The sequence below is a fragment of the Nannospalax galili genome, unplaced genomic scaffold, assembly GCF_000622305.1.
Source record: "Nannospalax galili isolate Female #2095 unplaced genomic scaffold, S.galili_v1.0 scaffold120, whole genome shotgun sequence".
Taxonomy (NCBI): Eukaryota; Metazoa; Chordata; class Mammalia; order Rodentia; family Spalacidae; genus Nannospalax; species Nannospalax galili.
Window position 1 is genome coordinate 5235292 of NW_008350324.1, and position 19317 is coordinate 5254608.

The 19317-nt window shown below is 44.4% G+C and overlaps 1 protein-coding gene, 1 long non-coding RNA gene and 1 pseudogene across 5 annotated transcripts in view; 1 reads left to right on the forward strand and 2 right to left on the reverse strand.

Annotated features, from left to right (window-relative positions):
• The window catches only part of Trafd1 (TRAF-type zinc finger domain containing 1), a 23933-nt gene extending 18179 nt beyond the window's left edge, over positions 1-5754 (reverse strand). Inside the window, exons 1-3 of one of the 4 annotated variants that reach the window (XM_008847512.3) lie at positions 5658-5754; positions 3515-3657; positions 2752-2810 (exon numbers count right to left, since the gene is read on the reverse strand). In XM_008847512.3, coding sequence (XP_008845734.1) covers positions 2752-2798 — 47 coding nt within the window. In that variant the 5' untranslated portion in view covers positions 2799-2810; positions 3515-3657; positions 5658-5754. Of the gene's footprint in view, positions 1-2751; positions 2811-3514; positions 3658-3829; positions 3947-5657 lie in introns of those variants that run through there. The other 3 variants (XM_008847513.3, XM_029570582.1, XM_008847511.3) reach the window with 3 other exon arrangements.
• Positions 5755-5904: 150 nt separating this feature from the next.
• Positions 5905-18635, forward strand: LOC115072778. Its single transcript, XR_003851795.1, has 4 exons — positions 5905-5982; positions 14122-14211; positions 15811-15905; positions 18431-18635. It is a non-coding gene; the product is annotated as an uncharacterized LOC115072778 (long non-coding RNA).
• Positions 8550-9362, reverse strand: LOC103745588 (annotated as a pseudogene).
• Positions 18636-19317: the final 682 nt, after the last annotated feature.

Consider the following 19317-nt stretch of genomic DNA (forward strand, 5'->3'; position numbering starts at 1 on the left):
TAAAGGAATATTGACAACTGATTGCTGCTAGATGAGGAAGAGCTGACCTTCCTAAAACAAAGACCTCTAGATAGGCTGACTAGATTCACCAGATGGACATGTAGTGGGGAACGACTGGGGTACCGACAACACAGCGGACAGTAGCAGGGATAACAGAGTATAAGGACTCTAGTGGGGGCAGGGAAGCTATGGGAAGGTACCATCTAGGTAGTGGGTGTATAGTTGAATAAGATGGTTTGGGATGTTCTGTGTGATATATACATACACAAAAAGAAAATCAACAAATTTTTAAAAATGTATTGTATTTGAGGAGGAAGCATAACAAGTTACGTCATATTAATTAGTAGAGGTGATAAACATTACCATTGAAATCTACCCGATGACTTTATAGACATACACAGGTGCCAAGGATCTGAGTGCAACTGATCATGACTAGTAATAATCAGATACATACAGATTAGAGACACATGTGCCAACATCTCAGCGTTAGTAGCAAAAACAGTGAGTCTTTCTGTAACAAACAGTATATTCTTTTTTAAAGATTAAAAACTCATTCAATTTTATGTCTTACAGGGCTTATACTGAGTTCAATATTGTATGACTGTATTAATTCAACAGCGAACCTAAAAAAAATTTTTTTTTTTTTAGTCTTTTTGAGACAGGGTCTCCCTGTAGCCCCAGCTGTCCTGGAACTCACTAGACCAGGCTGGCCTTGAACTCAGAGAGATCCTCCTGCCTCTGCTGGAATTAAAGGCGTGCACCACCACACCCGGCTGAACCTAAAAATTTTACAGCCACTTTTGAAAGAGCTGTATCTTTGCTCTGGAAACTGTTATTGAGCATATTAAAGCAGTAATGATATGCTTCTTCTAAAAAAAATTTAAAATAATATTTTTTAAAAAATTTTCTAAATAGAAAATAAATAAGGTGGAGAGTGATAGAAGAAGATATCTGAAGTCAAACTCTGGCCTCCACGTGGACACATGGACGTGCATACACATACACAAAAAGAACAGTTCTCTGCTTTCTTCTTTAGTTTTCAGTAAGAGTACTTATGGAGCCAGGAGTGGTAAGACACGCTTATAATCTCAGCACTCAGAAGGCCTAGGAGGGAAGATCACGAAGTAGAGGTTAGCCTAGGCTATAAACCAAGTACAAAGCTAGCCTGGGGTGATATAGTAAAATCTTGTCTCAAAAGAACAGGGTTCCGGAAAAAAATAGTAACATGTATCACCACCAAACTACCAAAACAAATTGTTGAGAAATTCATGCAAGAAGCAGCTGTCTATTGCCTTTATGCCTATATTCCAACGGGGAACAGTTTCAGGCTGGCAAGATGGCTCAGCAGGTAAAGGCACCTGCCACCAAGCCTGAAGATCTGAGCTCAATCCCAGGACCCACATGATAGAAGAACTGACTCCCAAGAGTTGTCCTCTAACTTCTACACCCTCAAAATAAAAACTTTTTTAAAAGAGTTTCTCTTTCAGTGCTTACTTGGGTTAAAAACCTAAAAGTAGTAAGCTTAATATTTAAGACTGTAGCCAGGCATGGTGGCACATGCCCTTGATCCCTGCACTTAGGGGCCAGGCAGCTCTCTGAAATCAAGGCCAGCCTGGTCTCCATAGGGAATTCCAGGCCAGCTGTGTCTACAGGGAAACCCTGTCTCAAAAAGACCAAAAATAAAATTAAATTAAATTAAAAAAATAATAATGAAATAAAAAAAATAAAATAAAAATAAAGACTATGCCCAGACTTCACTAACAGTCTTAGAAACATGAAATGATAATGATAAATTTAACTATCTTTAGAGTTCAATTACGGGCTGGAAAGATGACTCAACGGTTAAGAGTACTGGCTGTTCTTGTAGAAAACCTGGGTTCCAATCCCAGCACCTACACAGCAGCTAACAAATGTTCATAACTCTAGTTCCAGGGGAATCTGACACCTTCTGTCCTCTGTGGGGATTGCACGACACAGGTGCAATTATACACATGCAGGCAATATACACATACACAGAAAATAAAACTAAAAAAATTTTTTTAAAAGAGTTCAATGCCAGGTGTGGTGGCACAAGCCTTGAGTTCAAGCCAGGTGTGGTGGTGCACACCTTTAATCCCAGCACTCGGGAGGCAGAGGGAGGCAGATGTCTGTGAGTTCAAGGCCAGCCTGGTCTACATAGTGAGCTCCAGGACAGCTGGGGCTACAGAGAGATCCTGTCTCAAAAATGCTAGCACACTTGCACAAGGTCCCCCCTCCCCGCAGCTGTGGCTATAGGGAGACCCTGTCTCACAAAAGACCAAAAAAATTTTTTAAAAAAAGATACTTTTCCAGACGTATGTATATTCTTTAAAAAAAAGTCACCTATAGGTAAGTAAGATGAGGCTCTAGGGACTGGGGTACAGTTCAGTGACTCAGAGCTATACACAAGGTCTTACCAATTCCTAGTATTGCCCCCGCCAAAAAAAGTGAGGCTCCAAGCAGTCCAATATCTTGCTAAGTCATTAATTACAGGCAGGAACAGAGCCCTGAATCTCAGCTTTATCCATTACAATCATTCTTCTACCTAAACCAACCATCTTGTCAAATTACTAACCAAGTCATTTATGCAAAATTGATAAAAAGCTCTAGCTCCATTGATTTATATAGTTTGGTATCACTATAGTTTGGTATCAGATATAGCTCCAGTTTCAACCAACTCTTTACAGAAACTGGCTTGTCTTAATTTCAGTAACATTAAATTTAATGTCTTACCAGTTGTCACATAACTGTGTTTCCTGGTCATCCAGAAATTCAGCCATCTTTAGCTCTTCCTGAAAATGAAAAAGGAAGACGTATGAACTTTCTATTTCATTTCTGCTTTAAGGATGACATGCAAAATAAAAAAATAAATAAACCCTTGGGGGTTTTTTTGGTCTTTTTGAGATAGGTTCTCCCTGTAGTCCCAGCTGGCCTGGAACTCACTATGTAGACCAGGGTGGCCTTGAACTCACAGAGATCTGCCTGCCTCTACCTCCTGAGTGCTGGGACTAAAGGTGTGTGCCACCACAACCAGCCTTCTTTTTTTTTTTTAAGACAGGATCTTTCTGTAGCCCCAGCTGGCCTGGAACTCATGTAGACCAAGCTGGCCTTGAACTCACAGAGATCTGCCTGCGACTGCCTCCTGAGTGCTGGGATTAAAGGCATGTGCCACCACGCCCGGCTTAATACTAATTTTTTAAAAACTAGAAACTATCCCAGACCTTATTCCATTTCAGTGACTATACCACAAGTCCCCCTTTCTGGTTCAGTATACAATCCTGGGTCACATAAAGCACTTAGGTGTTACTTCACTTTGATCTGGAATACTTCTAGTTTTCATCTCTCATGGCCTTATTCAACTAATTACTAGCTTAACCAGAGGCTGCTAGTTACTAGCAATTACTAATAGTTTCCAGTTACTGGACAGTTATTTTGTAGAAACTTCCATTTGAGTTTGTCTGATGTTTTCTTAGGAGTCGATTCAGGTTATACACACCTGGCAAAGGTACCATCAAATTGATATGCTCATGTTAGGGATCTGGTTCAGCTGGTATGGTGCTTGCTCAGGATGCAGGAAGTCCTGGGTTCGATCACTAGCCATAAAACTGGGTGTGCTGTCATATAGCTGCAATCCTACCTCTAGGGAAGTGGAAGAAGGAGATCAGAAGCTCAAAGTTGCCAGGAGAAATGGCTCCAGGGTTAAGAGGGCATACTTCTCTTTTAGAGGACCTGAGCTCAGTGCCTAGCACCCTCATCAGGTGGCTTACAATCACCTATAACTTCAGCTGTAGGGTGATCTGACTTCTCTTACCTCCATGGTCATTATGGACACTGCAAACACACATAAGTGAAAGAAACAGCCAGGCATGGTGGCACACACCTTCAATTCCAGCACTGGGTAAGCTTCGGCAGGTGGATCTCTGTGAGATTAAGGACAGCTTGGTCTACATAAAGAATTCCAGGCCAGCTGGAGCTACATAGGGAGATCCTGTCTCAAAAACAAAAACAAACAAAATAAGGGCTGGAGAGATGGTTCAGCAGTTAAGAGCACTGGCTGATCTTCCAGAGGACCCTGGTTCAGTTCCCAGTACCTACATGGTAGCTCACAACCACCTGCATGTATGTGCTACACATATATACACTCAGGTATACATATGCACATAAACGCATTTTGCCAGGTATGGTGGCGCACACCTTTAAATCCAGCACTTGGGAGGCAGAGGCAGGGGGATCTTTGTGAGTTCGAGGCCAGCCTGGTCTACATAGTGAGTTCCAGGACAACTGGGGCTTCAGGGAGACCCTGTCTCAAAAAGACCAAAAAAAAAAAAAAATGCATTTTGAAAAGTCAAAATAAGTATTTTTTTTAAAGTTGTTCAAGTTCAAAGCCAATCTGGAACACATGAGATCCCCAACCCCAAAAAAGAAATAAGAACTCATCTCAGTGCATTCTATCAAAAGGAACATGGTTATTAATAGTCTTAATATTACTAGTGATGTTAATGCTGACCACTTAGTTGAGATGGGGCCTGCCAGGTTTCTTCACTGTAAAGTTTGAACCCGTTTGTGCATGCTAGACAAGTCCTCTACCACTGAGCTGTTGCCTCGAGTTCTTTTTCTTCCTTTTTAAATAGGAAATCAGTATAGAAATCAAAGGCTGGCAAATGTACTACCAATGTTTACTTTAGATTATTCCTTTCCACGACACAGAAATAGACTTGAGTAGTGACTCCTAATAAGGCTCCACAGTGATTCGGGCATTATCAAACGAACTGCTATTCTTAATGCCCTGACACTAAGATTATTTTACAAAAAATAAAATTATAGCGTACAATGTAGCAGAACTATCTAGTGGCCAAAACAAAACAAAACAAAAAAACAAATAAAATAAAATAATGTAAGGAAAAGCACACAGACAAAAAGAATGATGGGGTGGACAACCCGAGGATTAGGGAAGAACTTCCAGGGAAGTGGCATTTAAACTAAGACCTGAAGCACAAAGGGCCGGCCATGGAAAAGACAAACAAGGATCTTTGTGGGGAAAACCCATCTAGTCACTAGGAAGAGCAAAAGCCCAGAGCAAATGAAAGAGAAAGTAAAATTAGACCAGGAAGAGCGTGATGAAAACAGGAAAATGGCTTGAGAACCCAGAAAGGACTGCATTCCCCCAATCAATGGCCAATACTGGAGGGTTTGGAGGCAGACCCAGACGCCCGCGGCTGGAAGGATCAGCCGCACCGATGCGCATCACGATGCCTGCGGGAGCAGCAGGCTCTGGCCGCCCGGACCACTCGGGTGCCTGCGCCTTGAGCTCGGCCAGCGGCAGTGGGGCCAGGTGCGGCGGAGGGCAGCTCCGGCAGTGCCACCTGTCGCCTGACCTCTCGGGAGACACGGGCTGGGGAAGGGGCGGGGGCGCCGGCTGGCGGATGCCCGCGGCACAGGTGGGAGTCGCGGTGCGCTGGGTGGCTGCAGGGCCTCCGAGGGGCCGCTGGAGCTGAGCCCAGGGCCTCTGCCGCTTCCTGCGAGCTTCGGGGGACACGGTGCTGCCTCCAAACCCGGCTCCGCCCCGCCGCCCGGAGCGTCGCGGGGGCGCCCGGGATCCCGCTGCCCGCACCCCGTTCCGACCCGCCGCCCCGGTTCACCTCAGACCGGAGCGGGAATGCAGTACCGCCGCAGCCACAGCTGCCTCCGACGCCCAACACCAACAGCGGCCCCGCCGCAGCCCCGCCACCACCCTCCGCCACCACCCTCCGCCGTGGAGGAGCGCGCTCATTGGCCAGCCGCAGGCCTAGCTGGATCTCCATTGGACAGGACTGCTGCCGCTCCCGGAGGCCCGCCTCTCAGTCCCCATTGGCTCCTCGGAGTCCAGGGCGTGTCCCTGGAAGTCCCAGCCCCCTCACATCTGGAAGGCAAGGCCCTGCAGAGCTAGGAGCCTGAAGCTGTAACGTGCAGCCGCTATGGGTACAGGTGAATATTATTTGTGTGAATAATACTGTGAAAACATTACTAATATGCCTAATTAAGATATTGGGTGGTGTTTGTGCCCTTGTCATGGGCCGTTAATACTTATTAGTCATCCTTGTCATTCATAATGCCCTTGTGCCAGACTTCTGCAAATCTGTGACCATATTTGAACACTGTGCTTTAGCAGAGAAAAGAATGAGCGCCTGAGACGCAGGTTTAAGTGCCAGTTTCTCTTGAGGCCTAAATGGATTCTCTGAGCCCCTCCTACTTCATTGATATAAAGGGGGAAAGTATAAAAGAGCATGTACTGCCAAAACACACCCCAAAATTATGGCTTTATTGTGGATTGTAATTGCAAAGTGTTCATGAAATAGTTCTAAGTAGGAAACGCTCATTCTGGAGGCATTGTTTATAATAGGATAGAAGACTTAGTTTAAGTAGGGTGTGACTCTTCACATCTATAATTCTGTTGCTTGGGAGGCTTAAGAAAGGTGAATTGTTGAGAATTTGAGACCAGGCTGAGCTACATAGTGAGTTCAAGGCCAGTCTTAGGTACAAAGCAAAATCCTTTCTAAAAAATACAGAAAAAAAAAAAAAACAAAACAAGAATAAACTTGGAATGTATAGGCTACAAGGAGATATGAGAAAGGTTTCCAAGGCCTGGACTACATAGTGAGCTCCAAGCAAGCCTGAATTATAAAGTGAAACCTTGCCTCAAAAATAAATAAATAGAAAGACAGGCATGGTGGCGCACGCCTTTAATCCCAGCACTGGGGAGGCAGAGGCAGGCAGATCTCTGTGAGTTTGAGGCCAGCCTGATCTACATAGTGAGTTCCAGGACAGCTGGGGCTACAGGGAGACCCTGTCTCAAAAAGAGAAATAAACAATAATAACCCCCCAAATAGTCAGATGTAGTGGTACAGCCTTTTAATCCCAGAACTCAGGAGGCAGAGGCAGAGACAGGTGGAAAGCTCTGTGAGTGAGGCAAGCCTGGTCTACATAGCTGGGGCTACAAGACCCTGTCTCAAAAAAAGAAAAAAAAAAGACCAAAAACTAAATAAATAAATAGGTACTAGAGAGATGGCTCAGTAGTTAAGCAAGACAATTCTTCTTGCAAAGGACCTGAGTTTGGTTCCCAGCACCTATGTAAGGTGCCTCACAACCAACTACCTATAACTCTAGATCCAGGAGGTCTAATACCCTCTTCTGGAATCAAGGGCACCTGCATGCATGTACACATACCCAAACACAGACATACATGCATACATGTAATTTAAAAAATAAGAGGCAAGCCAGGCGTGGTGGTGCACACCTTTAATCCCAGCTCTCAGGAGGCAGAGGCAGGCAGATCTCTGTGAGTTTAAGGCCAGCCTGGTCTACATAGTGAGTTTCAGGCCAACTGGAGGTACAGGGAGACCCTGTCTCAAAAAAGACAAAATAATAATAATAATAATAATAGGATGGAGAGATGGCTCAGCAGTTAAGAGTACTGGATGTTCTTGCAGAGGCCCCAGGTTCGAGTACCAGCATCTACATGGTGGCTAACAACCATCCATAACTATAGTTCCAGGGGTATCTGATGCCCTCTTCTGACCTCCACAGGCATTGAACAGCATGGGTGCACTTACATACATGCAGGCAATATACTCATACACATAAAATAAAAAAAATAAAATATTTACATAAAAAATAATAGAGGATACGAGAAATGGCTCAACGATTAAGAGCATTTGATGTTCCAGAGGACCTGGGTTTGGTTCTCAAGACCCACATGGTGGCTCACAACTGCCTATACACATGTGGGCTGCATACATACAATCAAGAGAGATTAAGAGCACTTGGCTGCTCTTGCAAAGGACCCAGGTTCTGTTCGCAACACCCACATAGCAGCTAGCAACTATCTGTAACTCCAGTTCCAGGGAATCCAACACCTTCTTCTAGCCTCCACAGGCACTGTACATGCATAGTACACTTCATACATACAAGCAAAACACTCATAAAATAAAAATAAATAAAATGTTGGAACATAAAATGTTGGAATGAGTTTTACCTAATCTTGTAACCAAACATGTTTTGAGATCATTTAACACTATCTCTACTCCACATGCTTATAACATAAAACAAGCTTATGGAGCCTTGGGCACCTCTTGTAACCTAAACATATAGTTCATGATCCTTCCTTGCCTTGACCCATAACAATGTATAAGTGGGGGGGGTGTATATCAAGCTCTGTAAACAGTAAATATTCATAGAAGGCAATGTGATAATTTTCCCATTTGTGTTGCAAACAACAGGGATTAAATTGATAACAATTTGTGGTTGTGTGTGCTGTCCTATGGCAATATGGGTCAGAAGGAACATAATCCTCTGATAAGACATCTCCTCCTTTCCTTCCCCGTTTCATGCTGGATGTACAGTTTCAACAGAGAGAGAGTAAGGTCTTTGTTCAGGAGCAGGGTCATGGTTCTGAAGGAGCAGGTGCTCAGAGAAGCTTCAGTCCCCTCTTGGCTAAAATGGATGCTAAGAATCAGGCTATTTTTAGTCAAGCATTGCCATAATAAAAAAAAAAGAGGGGTACCAAATTTCTTTATTTAAGGAATGGTACAAATTAAAGAACTTAAGCAGATATTTGATGCAACTTATAGAAAAGGGCAAGGTAGCCCCGATCTGAGTGCACTGCCTTGGTGACCAGTGAAGTCACTTTGTGGCTTTGGGGAAGTCAGTTTAGTCTCCTTATCACTGTGGCCCAGGGTGTGCTTGTCAAAGAGATTTTGCCATGTCAGATTTGGGGCTCCCATCTTGTGCAAGTTGGTTATGTGATCATCCATCCAGTTCTTTGATGGATCTCACCTACTCATTCAGGCAGTGAGGTCACACGTGGGGATTATTTTTGTCAGTGGCCAGTTTGTGCAGTTCCAGTAGTGACTAATCCACAGTCTTTTCCAAGTGCAGTGCACACTCATTGGGTTCAGCCCGCTCTCCCAATCATCCCAGTCTGGTTTCTTGATGTCCTGTAGGTAGATTCAGCCACCTGGTTTGCTCTGCAGCTTCCTCATTTTCTCAGCATGTTCCCTCTCCTCATGAGATTGGTGAAAGAAGTATTTGGCAAAGTTCTCCAAAGCCGCATCATCACAGCTGAAGTAGCAGGACATGGGCAGATAGATGTAGGAGATGTAGGGCTCCAGGGTGATATAGCAGTTGATGGCAGCCTCTGAGTCCTGGTGGTAGTTCTGCCGCACCTGTGAGGGGGACACAGTAATCATGGCAGCAGGAGTGCTGGAGAGGAAGTATGAGGAGGTGGCTGTGGTCAGAGCAGATGGCTGGGATCCGAGGGGTCCAGCACCAGTTTGGTCAAGCACTGTTGAAGCAGGAAACCATGACAACTATTGGCAGAGAGCAGCTCAATTTTTCAATTTAATTTAATTTAATTTTTTTGTCTTTTTGAGACAGGGTCTCCCTGTAGCCCCCAGCTGGCCTGGAACTCGCTATGTAGACCAGACTGACCTTGAACACACAGAGATCTGCCTGCCTCTGCCTCTCGAGTGAGTGCTGGGACTAAAGGCCTGTGTCAACACGCCCAGTGAATGGCTCAATTTTTTAAAGTTTTTTTTTATGTGTATGCGTGTATTGCCTGCATGTAAGTAAGTGCACCCGTGTCATGCAATACCCACGGAGGTCAGAAGAGGCTGTCAGATCCCCTGGAACTGGAGTTATGGTCAGCTGTTAGCTGCCATGTGGGTTCAGGGATTCGAACCCGGGTCTTCTGCAAGAACCATCAGTGCTCTTAACTGCTGAGCCATCTCTCCAGCCCTAAAAGTATTTTTAATTAAATAAAAAATAAATCTTAGGGGCTGGAGAGATGGCTCAGTGGTTAAGAGCACTGACTGCTCTTGCAGAGGACTCGGTTCAATTCCCAGGACCCACACAGCAGCTATTAACTCCAGTTCCAGGGGAATCCGAAGCCCTCTGAAGCATTACATGACACAGGTGCACTCACATACATGCAGGCAATACACTCATACACATAAAATAACAATAATTTTTTTTAATTTATAAGAATAAATAAATCTTAATAAATAAATCTCTAAAAAATTTAAGTAAAAAGTTAAGATTGGGTGTGGTGGCAGAGGCAGGCAGTCTCTGTGAGATCAAGGTCAGCCTGGTCTATGTAGCGAGCTCCAGTCCAGCTCTGGCTACAGGGAGACCCTGTCTCAAAAAGACAAAAAAAAAAAAAAAAAAGTTGTGATCACCACCTGCAGCCGCTCCTCCATTCTCGTGGGTGCCGCTCCTTTGTTTTCATGGGCATCGAGACTGCTCCTCCACTCGCCCTGGGCTGAGGCTGTTCTTCTGCCTGCCCTAGGCTGAGGCTGTTCTTCTGCTCACCTGGTGCTGAAGCAGCTCTTTTGCTTGCCCTGTGCTGCCTCCTGTCATCAGTGCTTCTGCCCGGTCCCGGACTCCAGGGCTGGTGAGGAGACTGTGTCAGCCCAGCCGCATTCAGACACAGGAGACCAGGTTCAGTGACACAGATCTGCTTTATTGCAGGAAGGCACAAGCTTTTATAGGGGTAGTGGTCCAATCACAGCACAGCAAGTAGGATACCTTATTAGCATAACAGACTTAACGTCCTATCACAGAATAGAGGGTAGGATGCCTCATTAGCATACTGGGTTTCAGATTACAGAGCCAGAATTCCTGGACCCTGACAGTTGCAATATCACCCTAGACTCAAGCCTGTCTCCCACAAAAAGTAAAGCAGTATATTTTTTTTTATTGCCACACAGCATTCTATCCAATAGATAGAACAAAATTGATATTGACAATGCCAGACTTGATAATGCACACAATCTCAGCTCTTGAGAATCAGAAGCAGCAGATGTCTGTGACTTCAAGGCCTGCTTGGTCTACATAATGAATTCCAGGCCAGTCAGACTTCTTAGTGAGACCCTGTCTCAAATAAAATTATATTGACAAACACTAGAATTGAACCCAGTTTTTTGTTTTGTTTTGTTTTGTCTGTTTGAGACAGGGTCTCCCTGTAGCCCCAGCTGGCCTGGAACTCACTATGTAGACCAGGCTGGCCTTGAACTCAGAGATCTACCTGCTTCTGCCTCCCCCAAGTGCTGGGACTAAAGGCTTGTGCCACCATGCCTGGCTGAACCCAGTTTTTAATTAGACAAAGTGCCAATGAACATTCTTGTTCAAACTTTAAAGAAACATATGTTGTTTTGTGTTGTGTAGTGTTTTGAGACCCAGTCTCATGTAGCCCAGGCTGACCTCGACTTTCTGTGTACCAAGTATGACCTTAAACTCCAGATCCTCCTGCCTGCATCTCCCAAGTGCTGGCTTTCCAGGCATGTGCTACTGCACCCAGCTAATTGGCATATGTTTTTATTTCTCTCAGATAAATATTTGAAATAACTATGGGATAGATCATTGTTGGAGCAGTTGCTATAACTATCTATGTTTCAATTTTTTAAGAAACTGGCAAACTGTTTTCCAAAGTGACTGCACCATTTAACATTCCCACTGGGAGTGGAGGAGAATTCCAGATGCTCCATGTGTTTCCAACTTGGTATAAATACATTTTGAATAAATAAACAAGAGAATGGGAGTCCTGTCTCCTGGAAACAACTCACTGCTTCCCTGTGTGAGTGATTCAGACTCCTTTGAATTTGGAGTTACAAGGGAAGAGAGCAACATAGTCTGGGGTAACAAGGGTTAGAGTGGAAATTGTGACAATCTTAGATTTGGCTTAACCATGTAGATGTGTTAAAAATTAAAAATTTTAGAGCTGGGCATGATAGCACATGCTTTCAGTCCCAGCACTCAGGAGGCAGAGGCAGGCAGATCTCTGTGAGATTGAAGCCAAAAAAGATTTAGGGCCGGTATTGTGTCGCACACCTTTGGTCCCATCATCATTCAAGGGGCTGATGATCTCTATGAGTTCAAGGCAAGCCTGGTCTACAGGATGGGAGAACCCTTTCTCAAAAGAATTTTTTTAATTTATGGGGGTTGGAGAGATGGCCCAGCAGTTAAGAACACTGGTTGTTCTTGCAGAAGAGCCGGGTTCGAATCCCAGCACTCACATGGCAGCTAACAACTATCCGTAACCGTCTCCATTTCCAGGGGATCTGATAGCCACTTCTGTCCTCCGTGGGCAGTGCACGACATGGATGCACTTACCTACATGCAGGCAATACACACATACACATAAAATAAAAATAATAAATATTAAAAAAATTAAAAATTTAAATGCTGTGGCCAGCAAGATGGCTCAGAGGGTAAAGGCACTTGTTGGGTAAGCCTGGTGACCTGAATCTGATTCCTAGAAGCCATGTAAAGGTGGAAGGAAAGAACAGGGTCTCAATATATAGCCCTGATTGACCAGGAATTTGCTATATACACTAGGCTGGCTTAGAACTTAAAGATATCCGCCTACCTCTGCTTCCCAAGTACTGGGATGAAAAAAGGTGTTTTTAATTAAAAATTTTAACCAGAGCCGGGCATGGTGGTGCATGCAGACAGATCTCTGTGAGTTCAACGCCAGCCTGGTTTACACGGTGAGTTCCAGACCAGCTGGGCCTTCAAGGAGATCCTGTCTCAAAAAGACAAAAAAAAAAAAAAAAAAAAAAGTTTCAACCAGGGGGCTGGAAAAATGGTGTTGTTGGTAAGAGTTCTTGCTATACAGACATGGGGACCTGAGTTTAGACCCCAGCACTTAAGTAAAAAGGCTAGCCAAGAATACCCACCGTACTATGGGGGCTGGAGACAGAAAAATCCCTGGGGCTTGCTGGCCACAGGCTTAGCTCCAGGTTCAGTGAGAGACTCCACCTCAAGGGAATAAGGCAGAACCATAGAGCAGAAGACACAAACTCTGCTGGTCCCTCACACACATACAACACACACACACACACATTTTAAGTTGGGCATGGTGATAGCTACCTGTAATCCAAGCATTCAGAGGCTGAGACAGGAAGATCAGTTGAGCCCAGGAGTTTGGGTCCAATCTAGGCAACATAGTGAGACCCTGTTCCCACAATAAAGGGGGGTGGCCCTGAGCCTCATCCATCTTTAGAGAACTTATACAAAGTTAATGACTGATGGGGGAGGGAAAGAAATTTTCTTCCATGAAATAACCACTGGTAAAGTTCTGGGCTTCTATAAACAATCCCTCACCTGTCCTCACCTATGTTCCTGTAACCAATCTTAATGACACTCACTGAGTCATAAATAAATAAATAAATAAATAAATAAATAAATAAATAAATAAATAAATGAAATTGTCAGTTGGGAGGAAGAGCTGGTGAGGCAGATATGGGAGGAGTTGAAGTGGAGGGACCAGGGATTAGATTTGAGCAAAACAGATTGCAGGGCTGCAGAGATAGCTCAGAGGTCAGGAGCACTTGCTACTCTTCCAGAGTACCTGAGTTCACTCCCAGCACCCACACAATTTGGCTTACAATGGCCTGTAACTCCATCTCCAAGGGATCTGAAACAAATCTTCTGGCCTCCATAGGCACACACACACACACACACACACACACACACAAACCTAAAAACAAAATAACCTTTGGATACATATATGAAACTCTCCAATGAAAAGAAGACAGGAAAAGAAAAGGGCGTGGGAGGGGAACAAGAGAGGGAAAGCAAACCTGAATATGGGCAAAACATCATAGACGTGTAGAGATGTCATAATGAAATACATTGTGTATCTTTAATGTATGCTAATTAAAAACATTTAAAATTAATGGTTCTTGGTCTTGGATAAACCTGTGTCCCCCACAAAAGTCCCAGATGAACTGAATTTGAATTTCTGGTGTCATGGTCTAAACATGCCCTCTGGGACTCAGATAGCTTCAGCTTTGGCTGATGGAATTTTGGTAAAGCCCCAGGGAGGTGCTGCCCTGCCCTTCCTAGTCCAGCCAGAACCAAGGCTCTTCCAGGATGGGGGAGGGAACCCAGCTCCTCTAGCCAAGCCTGTCACTTGGCAGTATGGATTCCTCCATGTTATACCCAGCCTCAGCCCCATTCAAGACTTGGGGCTCTCCCTGATTGACAGGCAGCTTCTCCCTGACAGGCAGTTTCTCCCTGTTGTTCTATCTAACAGCCTCTTCCCTTCCTCCCACTTTTACTTCCCAGCAGCTGCTTAGAGTCACAGATTCCTGGCCTAATGCCCAGCTTGGACTGGGACTCATGGAAGTCTCTCCATATTTGCAGAATTACATCAAGGTATTCATGGGTTTTAACTCTGCTTTCTTCTACTTGATGGTTTTGTTTGTGCTGCTTCATGATGGACATTAAAAGGTACTTTCATATGCATTGACCAATGCCAAATGTTTTTATGGAATTGGATTCTTTAAAACATTTGTGGGGGGCTGGAGAGATGGTTCAGTGGTTAAGAGCACTGGCTGCTCTTGCAAAGGACCCAGGTTCCTTTCCCAGTACCCACATGGCAGCTAACACCTGTCCATAACTCCAGTTCTAGGGGACCCGACGCCCTCTTCTGACCTCTGTCGGCATTACACAACACAGGTGCACTTACATGCATGGAGGCAATACACTCATACATATAAAATAATAATAGATAAAATATTTTTAAATGTTTTATTTTATTCATTATTATTATTGGTATGTATATGTGTATGATGGGAGTGCAGGTATGCACATTTACCATGGCATGTGTGTGGGGGTCAGAGGACAACTTGATGGTGTTAGTTCTCTCCTTCCACCATGTGGGTCCCAAGGATGGAACCCAGTGCCTTTACCCACTAAGCCATCCCACTGGTCTCCTAAAGTACATAAATCTTTAGTGTATCCCTAACCCTAACTCTAACCCTTTAGTCCAATGAAAAATGTAAATAACAGCCTTATTGAGGTACACTTCACATACCATACAATTTCACCCATCTGAAGTATACCCTAGAAAGGATTTTGTAACTATTACTGCATTGAGTTCTTGAACATTTACATTATCCCCCAAAGAAACTGCACCCATCAGCGCTCATTCTATTTCCCCAGCCCACACCCTCCTTTTTTCCCTTGCCAGATTGGACTACCATCTACTTTCTGCTTCATGGATTTACCTGTTCTGGAATTTCCTACAAATAGAATCATACAATAAGTAAACAATTGCAGAAATAGCTTCTTCCTTCCATTGTGTGGGTCCCAGGGATTGAACTCAGGTTGTCAAGCTTATACAACAAGCACCTTTACTAGCTAAGCCACCTCCAGCTGGATGTTCTTTAAAATTCATTTGTGTGGGGGTCATTTATCAGTACAGCTGTCCCTCTGAATCCATGGGGATTGGTCCAAGACTATTCACAGATACCAAAAACCTGAGAACACTCAAGTCCATGTAAAATGGCATAGCCAGGGTTGGGGAGATGAATCAGCCAGTAAAATACTTGTTACACAAGCATGAGGACCTGAATTTGGATTCCCAGCACCCATGTAAAAAGTTCAGTGTGGCAGTGTGCACCTATAATCCTGGTGATGAGGAGGCAGAGAGGAGAGAATCCCTAGAGCTCATTGGCCCACCAGTCTAGCTGAATTGCTGGGTGTGGTGGTGCACGCCTTTAATCCCAGCACCTGGGAAGCAGAGGAAGGCAGATTTCTGTGAATTCAAGGCCAGCCTGGCCTACATAGCAAGTTCCAGAACAGCTAGGGGTACACAGTGAGACCCTGTCTCAAATAAAATAAAAAGTAAAATAAAATATTCATTCAATATTGTGTGGGTCTGACTGCATGTCATTTCCTTGTACACCTGAATATTTTTTTATTTATACTTATTTTGTTTTATTTATTCATGTTATGTGTATGCCCCCACAGAGGCCAGAAGAAGGCATTGGAGCCCCTGGAGCTGGCCATTGTGATCCACCCTTGGGTCCTGGGAACTCAACCAGGATCCTCTGCAAGACCAGCAGGTGCTCTTAACTGATAAGCCATCTCTCCAGCCTCTATTTTCATTTTTTTGGGAAACAGGATCTTAAAATGTAGCCCAAGCTGGCCTCAAACTCAAAGCAGTTTTCCTGCCTCAGCCTCCTAAACACTGAGATTTCAGGTGTGAGATACCACATTCAACCTGAATATTTTATTATATAGATCTATCATGTTTAGCTTATTAATCAAGTGGTGGCCTTTGGGTAAGTTGTGGGCTGATTCATATGCCTTCAAAATTCCTATGAAGTCCTGCTTAAAAATATCCATTTAGGAATCCTTCCTTCCTTCCTTCCTTCCTTCCTTCCTTCCTTCCTTCCTTCCTTCCTTCCTTCCTTCCTTCCTTCCTTCTTTATGGTGCTGAGGAGCACATGCTATGTAAGAATTCTACCACTAAACTACATTCCCAGTCCTTGTTTTGTTTTTTATAGTCACAAGAATATTCATCTATTACTGGAGACATACTTGAGAAACTACTGCTAGAAGCCAGTTTCCTAATAGAGGTGCCAGGCCCTGGAACGTTCTGTGGGTATATCCTTAGGCCCTGAAAATGCAGTGTTCACATTTTTCCAGTTCTGAGGCAGAGAACTAAAGACGATTATGAGAAGAAGGGTGTGTGTGTGTGTGTGTGTGTGTGTGTGTGTGTGTGTGTGCTGAGCTGGTAGGAGGAGGGGTTCGACTGACATTTGGGGATTCATACAAATTCATGAGGAGGACAGGGATTGGACCACAGTCCTCAGAGCATTCTGGGACCCTTTCCAGACTGTCTGGTTACTAGGCAGAGCTCCCAGGAGCTGAGGCTCCTTCCCTATCCCTGCCAGCTTCATCCATCAGCACTGGCACAGCCCCATCTAGTGTCTGTAGCAGAAGATGACTTAGAATCACCTGCATCTTAATCTGATTTTCTAGAAAACCCTCAATTGTTTCCCCCAGCTCTGTCTAAGAAAGTATATATCCCTGCCCAGCATGATGGTACACATCTGTAATCTCAGCCCTTAGGAGGTGGAGACAGGAGGATCAAGAGTTCAAGGCCAGCCTGGACTACAAGAGACCCTGTCTCAAACAAAACAAAACAACAAAACAAATATGTCCACACTTTCCAAAGGACCCTTCATGTTAAATCAATATTGTCAGAGGCTGGGGCAGGGCTCAGCTGGTAAAAAGCTGTGTATGTGTGTGTGTCTAAGCATCTTGTAAGCACAAGGACCTGAGTTTGATCCCCAGAATCCAACTTAAAAATTCCAGGCTTAGTGGCATGTGCTTATGATCCCAGAGATAGGAGGGTTCCTGGGCTCATTGGCCAACAGCCTAGCCTACCTAGTAGCTCCAGGCCAATGAAAGATTCTATCTTAAAGGAAGTGAACAGAATTCCTGAGGATGACACCCAAAGTTGTCCATCATCATCTACCCCCACACATGTGCACTTGCATATACACAAGCACACACACACACACACACACACACACACACACACACACACATACAGTTTTTTTCTTTTTAAATTTTATTTACTATTTATTCATTTTTAATTAAAAAAATTTGGTGTTTTGAGACAGGGTCCCTCCTATAACTGCAGCTGGCCTGGAACTCACTATGTAGACCAGGCTGGCCTCAATCTCACAGAGATCCACCTATCTCTGCCTCCCTAGGGCTGAAATTAAAGATGTATGCCCCCATGACCAGGTAATTTATTTATTTTTAATTTATTTATATTTTACGTGTATGAATGTTTGCCACTCAGGTGCACCAAGTGTGTGCAATGCCCTTGGAGGCTAGATCTCCTGAAACTAGAGTTACAGACAGTTGTTAGCCACTATGTGGATGCTAGAAACTGAACCTAGATCTTCTGCAAGAGCAGCCACTGCTCTTAACTGCTGAGCCATCTCTCCAGCCCCACAAACAGTTTTTAAAAAATCAGTAATCTTGCCAGGTGTGGTGGCACACACGTTTAGTCCCAGCACTCTGGAGGCAGGCAGAGACAGGAAGATCTCTTGTGAGTTCAAGGCCAGCTGGGGCTACAGGGAGACCCTGTCTCAAAAAAAAAAAAAAAAAGGGTAATCTTAGAGGAGGTTTGGAAGGATGGGTAAAACAGGCAAGGGTGGGGGTGGGTTAAAATTCAGACTCCTTGGGGTTGGGGATTTAGCTCAGTGGTACAGCGCTTGCCTACCAAACGCAAGGCCCTGGATTCCGTCCTCAGCTCCAAAAACAGCAACAACAACAACAACAACAAAAAGACAAAATAACAAAAAGTTCAGACTCCTAGGCTCACACTATAAGTACTACAGATTTCTGGTGCATCCCTGCCCTCCCAAGTTCTTTATTGTGTTCATTGAAGGTGGAGCACACCTTGACCTAAATGATCAGTTACAGGAAAATGAGTAACAGACACCTTCATGAGACTTCAAATCCTACCAGACTGAACAACTTACAGGTCTAAGGCAGCCATCTTCCTGCTAGGTCTTCCTAAACACACAGTTTCTTTGAGCTATAACCTCTCTGGCTTCCCACCCAGGCTTGGCTTGAGTTCACATACTCTAAGAAGACTTTGCTGAACTGTAGATGACGTGTTCTTCCTCTGGACCTTCCTGCCACCTGAGCACTTAGACTGCCTAGAAGGCTGGTCTGGCATCTTTTTCACAGATATGTCATGGATACCAAGGATATTGTGTACACCCCGTAGACACACAATAAATGTTCAATAAAAGTCTCTGCTATGATGACTGCTTTCTTATGTCCTCTTCAGAAATCTTTGCTTACACCAAGTTTACAAAGATAGACTGCTTATTTCAATATATGGGTCTCTAACACTCCCATACCCCCTTTTTTGGCTATCCTAAGAGTCAAACCCAGGGCTTTGTGTACTCCAGGCACTCTCTGCCACTTAACTGCACTCCAGCCCTCTTTGTTTCGTTTGTGAAGAGATATCCTGGGGCTAGAGAGATAACTCAGCTGTTAAGAGTGCTTGCTGCACAATCATGAGGACCAGAGTTCTGATCCCAGCACCTATGTAACAAGGGCAAGTCCCATCAAGCAAACACCTGTAACCCCAGCTGGAAACAAGACAGAGATGGGAGGATCCTTGGAAGTTATAGCTTCAAATCTAGCCAAGAAGGTGGAGTCCAAGGTTCAAGGAGAGACCCTGCCTCAGAGGAATGGGCAGACAGTGAGAGACGAGGACACCCCATGCCTGCTTCTGACCTTTACGTGTCTCCACAAGTGTGTGTACCCCCTGACACACACACACTTGCACATAAACACCTAAATAAAATAAAATAAATCATTTTTTGGTATTTTTGAGACAGGGTCTCCCTGTAGCCCCAGCTGTCCTAGACCTCACTATGTAGACCAGGCTGGCCTTGAACTCACAGAGATATGCCTGTCTCTGCCTCCCAAGTGCTG